The following is a 7,966-nucleotide window of genomic DNA, read 5'->3' as shown; positions in this document are numbered from 1 at the left end:
TCCATTAACGGGTGCATGCGCCACAGAGCACAGCCAGGATAATGTTATTAAACTGATTATTCAAGCCCCCTGTACAGCTCGGCTCTGCCGCAGCCATCCTTTTGTTGAGCATTTTACAGACTCCCTGTATTTCTTCTCTAACTCTACAAACTTCTTCTTACTGTATGTCTTAGGTCAAGCTCAAGAATCTGGGAAAGAACCGGCTGTGTGTAACCAGAACTGAATTTCTTTAGAAAATAGTCAGGCTTTGCAGTGGAGGAAGGGAAAAAAAAAAGTTGTAAATTTGAGAAGCCCTTCTGCATGCTAAATGCCAGCGAGCACCATTTTGTTTTGGCCTTTGAGTCAGTCATGAGTGAAAAGCTGTGAGCTCCCCAGTGAGTTTTGGTCCTGGGGCTTCAGCTGGCTGACCAGAAAACACAAAATTATGTATCGCAAATTTCACACAGCGAGACCGTCCCTGAGGTACAAGGTTCTGGTTGGGAGGGGAAGGAGTATAGTTCATAGTGACATTTTGACCTTGATAGTGCTTCATGGATAAACCACCAGACAACAGCTTCGGGTGATGCAGGAGTGGCGCGTGGAATATATAGCGGCCACAAAATATTTCCTATGATGCAGGCAAGGTCTTCAATGGATTAGGACCGAGATCTCCCACATTAAAGTGCAGCAGCTTCTGGCTTGTGTCAACAGCGAGCCTGATTCACAAACTTCCTGGCAGCACAAACCAACATGCAAAGGTGGGTTACACTGAACATGACACCTCGCTGAGTAACGCGCCGCAGTGCCAGGCATTTGTAACTGTATGTCATTGCCTACTGCTGTTTTCGTCACGGTCACTTGGTTTTGTATGTGCATCCCGCATATGTTGTGTCAAATGGCTGAACATGAAGGAGTGGAGTTCGCTGGAGAAGCAGGTGTTTTCCCCTCATTACTTCCTGACAATGCCCCATCTGGTGCGGGGGAGCTGCTGCCACCGACTCCCTGCCAACCCGGGAACAAACACTCGCCGAGCGGCTGACAGGGAAAAATGGGATGGGATGGGAGTTGGAGTGTGAGTGGAGCTGATGTTATCATTGCCAGAACAAGGTTAAAACTTGGGTGGAGGAATAAAATCAGCTAGTGGAGAGAGAGCCTGAAGCCCAGACTTTAAGATCACACACGGATCCATCAGTGGAGGTCAGATACGAGGCAAGAGTTCAAAGCAACTTTGTGGAAGTGAAGGGAAGAAATATTAATATTCATACTAATAGACTGCTTTGATGCATTACAGTCTGTTTGAACTCATCTGACTGTTTAAACCAAACTGATCCAAATGTCTGGAGGATTTGTGACAGACGAGAGAGAAAAAAGCAGATTTGAAAACCCATGATAAGCTATCCTTTTTATTACCTGACGGGGGCGCCAAAGACACAGTTTCAAAAACATGCCTTCAAGCATCACAGGCTTCAAGTCTGTGGCATGACACTAGATTAGAGAGGGGAAAAAAAGACTGGAAGAAAGAGAAACAATTTTCATAATGGAGCTGGGCTGTCTGACTGGAACACACAATTATGGGCAAACTGTGGCCACAGCATGCGGGTAAAGTTAAAGAGCCCCTTTAGCGAGACCTAATAGGCCCTGACTACAGATGAGCAGGCTCATCCACAGCACAAGTTTTTGTTCTGGGCCATTACCGTCAATTGTGAAAGGTGATTTAACCAAATACATTCAGGTCTGTTCCCTAACCTCATTGATGAGTCCTGTGCAAATTTGGAGACAAAGGAGTTTGACACACCTGAATTTAAACTCCTAACACCTGGAGACGGCTGAAGGCGCTGACCTGGAAATGGGTTGGATCGGTAAATATGCTCCTTTGATGCCATTGTGAAGCCCACAGAAAGTAATTCCTGCTTGCTACAGTACTATAATACATTCACACAGCTGGAAATTGGAATAGTTACCAATTAGGAAGGTCCCATTTCACAACATTCACATGACAGTAACTAGCAACATGGCCGCCTGCTGCAGTACTGCCTAATAGCTGCTGTCTGAGTTCAGAGTGGAGACAAATAAGGCTGTAGTCTCAAACATCAACCAAGATGAAGAGGAAATGAATTTCAGGATGGTGTGTATTATTTCCCCTGTGTGTTTTAATACATTTGCACATATATTTTCTTCCATTTTTGTTGTAACAAAATTGTAATAAAACTCTTTAGTAAGACAGAGTCCACAAGTAATGCTTATAGGTACACTTTTCTTAAAATATATTTTTTGATCATGTGAATTACTTCTTTTTTTTAAATCATCCACCAAGGTTAGTAGAGAGACTCTCCTTTGAAAGTTGGAAATGTTTAGTATGACTTTCTTTAAAAGCATTTTTCTCTTTGGGAACTGAGTTAATTCACCTCACAGTTGTTCTGGAATGTTGCAGGATGGATGAAAGCTCCTGACATAAACCAACCAAAAAATGAGCATTCACACATTGATTTAATTTTTTTCTCTCCCATTCTTAACCTGCACAATCATTTCCAATTTGACTTTGAAATGAAATTAATAAGCGTAACATTAATTCAAGCCACCGAAAATTCCCGCCAACATTTTAACATTTTAGTTGTAGCAAAAAAAAAAAAAAAAGAAACGTAAAAAGAAATGGGTTATTTATGTCGCATTGTTAATACTGGTTATCAATCACATTTAGAGCGAATTGATTTCAATTAACTGCAAGAAGAAGCCCTTGTTCTCCTCCTGTAATATCCCGTTTGTGCGGAGAAGCCCTTCCCCTCTCGCTCGGCCGCACAGCCTCCACCTGCCGTCGCCGTCCGCCATTGGCGGGGAGTCCGGCGGGCCCCGCCCCGCTGCCAGCCGCTTTAAATATATTTACAATGTAAAGTAACCGAGAAAAACCGGACAAACCATCACACTCGGGCTTCTCACGGGGAGGGAAAGTGGGTGTGTGTGAGTGGGAACGGTACTATGTAAAGACCTGCTGTTACGCTTGAAAAGCGGCGTGATAACAAAACACGCACTTCAGTCCACGCATAGTCACACACGCGCGCACTCCCGCCCCCCCCCGTACACACACACACACACACACATACGCTGGAGCAGAGACGCTGAAGGCGCCGTCGGAGAGTGAACCTGCGGGTTCATGCCACTCTGATTTCTCCCAGGAAGAGGAATACTAACGCGGAGATTGGACGGGGAATATCAGCGATGGCTCTCGCGACCGTGTGGAACTACTGCGTCCCTCTGACTCTCCTCACAGCCTGCTTGCTGCACACTGGTAAGGCTCCGGCCGCGCGGCGTGAATGGGAAGAGTGTGGAATTGTTCCGCTTTTACCGTGCAAGTTTGTCCAAGTGTCTTTATTAATAAAAAGGAGTGCTCGAAAAACGGCACGGGGACTTTGCCGTGTGGGGAAACTGGCTGGAGGAGGAGCGCGCGCCACACAGAAATGCACGTGTGTGTACATTTGTGTGCGCGACTCCAGTCATTCTGCGGACCGCTCTTATCTGCTAGGTGAACGCAATCAACGCATCTTTGCGCAACCTCGACCTGTATCGCTACTTGGCCGTGAGTCGTTTGGCACTTCTTGGAACTACAGGGCTGGAAATCCCACTCAAACCCCGCAGGGCGAAAATAAAAGTGAAAGACGCTGGCCGGTTGTCACTTTTGCCCTCAGAAATATTTTATGAAATCACCCCCATGCTCTATTGACCCTCGTGCGTCACAGCATTTTGATTAGGTTTCTCCCCCCCTCTTGAGACCAACTGTGATTGGGATGCTTTGTACCCCAGAGCTGTTGTGTGTGACCGGATGGGATCCTGTATTCAGCCGGTGCGTACAGCCATGCATACAAAGAGCTCCGATTGAATATTCTGACAGCCTCATGAGAGCTCATAACAAATGCCCGCAGTGGACCAGACGCGTGTCAGACACCAGGATCAGCTGTGGGGTTTTTTTTGCTGCTGCTTTTACATTCTGCAGCAGAGTGAGGGACTGGAAAAGACCTGTGAGACCTTACCCTATCAGTTACAGTAACACCAGAGAATCTATTAGGGAGCCCTGTAATGGCACCTGCAGTGTCTTTGTGGCTTTTATGCCCCCCACTGGATCGTCTGAGCTTGGGATAGTCCTGCATTGCTGCCTTGAAGGCAGAATATACTCCCTGTCCAGCCACTACACCCTAACAAGTTCGGCTGCTGCAGAACAGAAATTTGAACTGGACTCTGAACAACTTCAGTGTGGTATTTTATGTCGTATGCTTGGGTGTGAGTTGAAATAAAAAAAAAAAAAAGAAATCACAACAAAACACATTAAATTCCACCCAGATTATAATATTTTCTGATGAATCTGGAATCATAAGAGTAGATAACCCACTGCTGTTACCTCCGTGGCTTTGTCTTGTGGCTGTGGCTTTGTTAAAGTTCCTGAGGCAGTGAAAGGGTTAAATGCCAGCTTGTGGTCATTGTCACAGTCAGACCTGTGCTCTGCTGTTGTGATGATGTCTCATAAGAAGGAGCACTACATTGCTCCATATCCATTTTCCAGGCTGCACTGATACCAACCTCACCATGGCCTGTGTATTGATTTCCTCCCTGCATTTTGTGTGTGTGTTTGTGTGTGTGTGTGTGTGTGTGTGTGTGTATGTGTGTGCGCGCACATGCTTGTGTCTTTTGTCTTTTGTAGAACCAATGAGAGGCTGATTTTACATGCAAGAGCTGTAGGTGCTTGTACGTTGGTCTTCCTGGAATACTGTGTAAAAGGTTTGCATGTTTGGCTTGGCATCCCGTTTATGAATAAACTCGCGTGTGTTGCAAATAGATGGCCGCTGTGTCAACGCGTGTATACGGGTGTGCATGCCACTTACAGTGCAGGGTTTTGCCTAAGCCGCAGGCAACCTCAGCTGGGGGCTGCTCACTGATCGGTGTCATTAATCTCGCCCCTGACAGGGGCCGAGAGAGACGGGAGGCTGCTGGGTTCAGGGGTGTCTCAGGCAGGAGGCAGAGGGAGGAAGAAGGGAAAGGAGAATGCTTGAAGATAGGCTGATCCTGAACACCTTGCACATGTGCACGTACAGTAGATGCTGTGCGTCAGACAACATTATCTGATGAGGGGGAAAAAAAAAAAAAACACATCGGCCTCAGTCATTTTTCTTCCAACCATCTAGACGGAAAGGAAATGGGAGAGAAAAGCTGGGAGGGGATGGAGGTTGGCTGTTGTTATTATGCCTGGATAGGTATGGACAGATTGATTTGGTGGATAGACAGATGAGTGGACAGATAGATGGAGAGTGTGCTGTGAAGACAGCGAGATTGGAAGTCCTGGCCCCTCTTTTACAGGCTGAGGTAGAGAAAGAGGGATGGAAAGAAGAAAAAAAAGAGCAAGGGAGGAGTGAAAGAAAGAGAAAAGACTTCACAGTGTGTCTGACGGGCAGGCCTGCGGTACAAACACGCATACACACAGTCAGCGCTGGGCGTTTGTGCGTTGTGAAGGTGGCTGATCCACAGCAGCTGTGGGCCAAACTTGTACCACACATACAGTAACGAATGCTCTTAGCCCCACCTCCACTGCTCGCCCACCTTTAATCGACACCCTCCATCACTTCTAGTCCACGTCCCATCCTTTTTGCCCCCCCCCTCCTAGGCCTCCATTACCACCTGCCTTATCATTGTGTGCGTTAAATCACCTCCATTTGTTTATTTGAATGTGTGCAATGAGAGCCATCCGTTTAAGCTTGTTCCCCATCATCCTGTTTGGACCTTGGCTGGCGCGCTGGTGGTTGAAAAACGGCAGCAGTTGGACGTACTTGTGGGAGGAGATTTGAATACCAATTATAGCTGGTATGTGTGCAAGTGCAGACACACACACACATGCACACACACACACACACACACACGGACATAGAGAAGCCATGCATAAATCAATGTCGCTGTGAGTCACAGAAGGGAAGCTTGGTGTGTAAACACAAACATCAAGGGAAATGCTGTTCATATGAAAACTGAAAAATGAGGACACCTACGAGCACATAAGTAAGTGCAGAAACATATGTAAACCTTACCTAAAAACAGCTTATGCAGCAAGAGTTTCTCGTGAACATAGCAACAACACAGCTTAAGCAAGAGTTTTTCTGAACCCAATTCCAGTTTTTGATGCTTGTCAGGCACAGTTTGCATCACGGCGTAGTTAAGATTGCCTTCTTACATTTTTCTACATTGCGCTGGGGTTGCTATTTCAGCATCTTTCTTTGTTCTTTAATGCGCTGAAAAAGTCTTCACCGTAAGCCAAGGTTTATCCTTTGATCCAAACCTTGGAGGGTATTTCACCCCCCCCCCCCCCCCCCCCCCCCCCAAATAAAATAAACTCGTCGACAATTTAATTAAAAAAGAGCGAGACCTCACTCTCTTGCTCTCTGCCCTGCCATCTACTGGTTCAGGGTGTAAGTTTGAGCCCAGCGCACAATCAGACTTCACTGTTACATCCTCTCCTCTCCTCTGATTTGCTGTCTTTTGTAAGGCTAAATAATTGGACAACCTGAACTTGGCAGGCGGCGCTGGCATGCCAGTCAACAGAGGGGGAGCTGAAATGAGCCGTTTTTAAAAAAATACGCCGCCTGCTGCTGTTGTGCACGGCGCTGTTTGATCAACTGATGCAGTCTTAAAGGGTCCTGACAGGGTGGGCCCAGCATCTCGGCTGAGAAACTGTCTCGGAGTAAGCTCCATAAACAAATTGGACTGTGTCGCTTCTTTGGAGACTCACGAATAAAAAAGTTACTAAGCTTGGTGGGGTCTGGTTTTCTTTTCCCCTGGGTTTTTATGGGTCTATTACTCAGTTGCAGAAGTTTCTCGGCTCACCGTTTAGTGCAGGTGATGTATTTTGCAGTAATTATCTCCTAATCTGCCCCCCAGTCTTTAGTGCAATCCACAATTCTTGGTTTAGAACTGCTGTTGTTTCTCCAATGATTGCATCTCAATATACCCCCACATCATTATAGAGCTGGTACACTGTTTTTTTTGTTTCTGTATTGACTGGAGTAGAAATAAAGGGAAATAGAACATGACACGTAATTTTGTTTTCCCTTCAAGGACAAATCATGTGACTTGGCCATCACGTATCTGTTTTCATCCTGTTTACAAGGCAGTGTTTCAGTCTGTGCTTTGCCCTCTCAGGGAGGTTCATGCAAACAGAACCCATGGGCCGTGGTGATTGAAAGGGGCGCACAAAGACACCGATTGGTAATTGAATCCTTATATTTCATTTGACCATTTGTTTAATTGTCCATTAGTGAAACTTTCTGTCAATCTAATCAGACCAGCGCTAATGTAGAAACACTCTTTATTGCCGCCACCTCATCTCCTTCCCATTACTATTCCCCAGACAGTGCCGCATGTGATTATCATAATGGTGATCTATGTCGTCCTTACGTGTCTGAGAACAACTGGCGTTTCACCAACTTTGCTGCTGAAGTTTTTTAATGCTGAGTAAGATGCCAAGGACATCTCCTCCATTTGTTGGCATCCAGTGCCTGCCAATCAATCTGGTACTTTTAACTTCATCTGATTGGCCCCGTGCAAAAGTAAAACGCCCCCTCTTGAGTCCATCTTTCCATGCGGCGACCCGATGTCCCCTGAGCCAGCAGCTTTTTTCCAGCTGCTGACCCCTCTCACTGTATATTTGTCTTTGCCACAGGACTGTGAAATCTGTAAACAGCGATTGCCTCTGTAAGGCTTTTTTGGCAACACACACACACAAAGGCAGTTGCTACGTATTCTTTCGACTGGAGTACAAGGTGTACTTTTGTTAATGCTAGCCCCTGCTGAATTGTGTTTGGGTGAAAAAGAGGATCCCGACTCGGGGGGAAAAAAAACATTAAAACACGCCATGGGGTGAGCATTCCTTACCATTGGTGACAGAGTTTCCATGACTAAAAGTAAACGTTTATACCTCCTGCTTGGCCCTGGGCTTGTTTAACACCCTCCCTTGGTGCTG

The 7,966-nt window shown here is 46.2% G+C and overlaps 1 protein-coding gene across 1 annotated transcript in view; it reads left to right on the top strand.

Annotated features, from left to right (window-relative positions):
- The first annotated feature begins 2,882 nt into the window (after positions 1 to 2,882).
- Positions 2,883 to 7,966, top strand: part of cadm4 (cell adhesion molecule 4) — a 159,148-nt gene continuing 154,064 nt past the window's right edge. Inside the window, exon 1 of the mRNA XM_030102127.1 lies at positions 2,883 to 3,262. Within this exon, the coding sequence (XP_029957987.1) occupies positions 3,193 to 3,262 (70 nt within the window). The 5' untranslated portion in view covers positions 2,883 to 3,192. The remainder of the gene's footprint in view (positions 3,263 to 7,966) is intronic.

Source organism: Salarias fasciatus, chromosome 11 (assembly GCF_902148845.1).
Source record: "Salarias fasciatus chromosome 11, fSalaFa1.1, whole genome shotgun sequence".
Taxonomy (NCBI): domain Eukaryota; kingdom Metazoa; phylum Chordata; class Actinopteri; order Blenniiformes; family Blenniidae; genus Salarias; species Salarias fasciatus.
The sequence above is the reverse complement of the archived record's forward strand: the minus strand, read 5'-3'. Positions and strand labels throughout refer to the sequence as shown.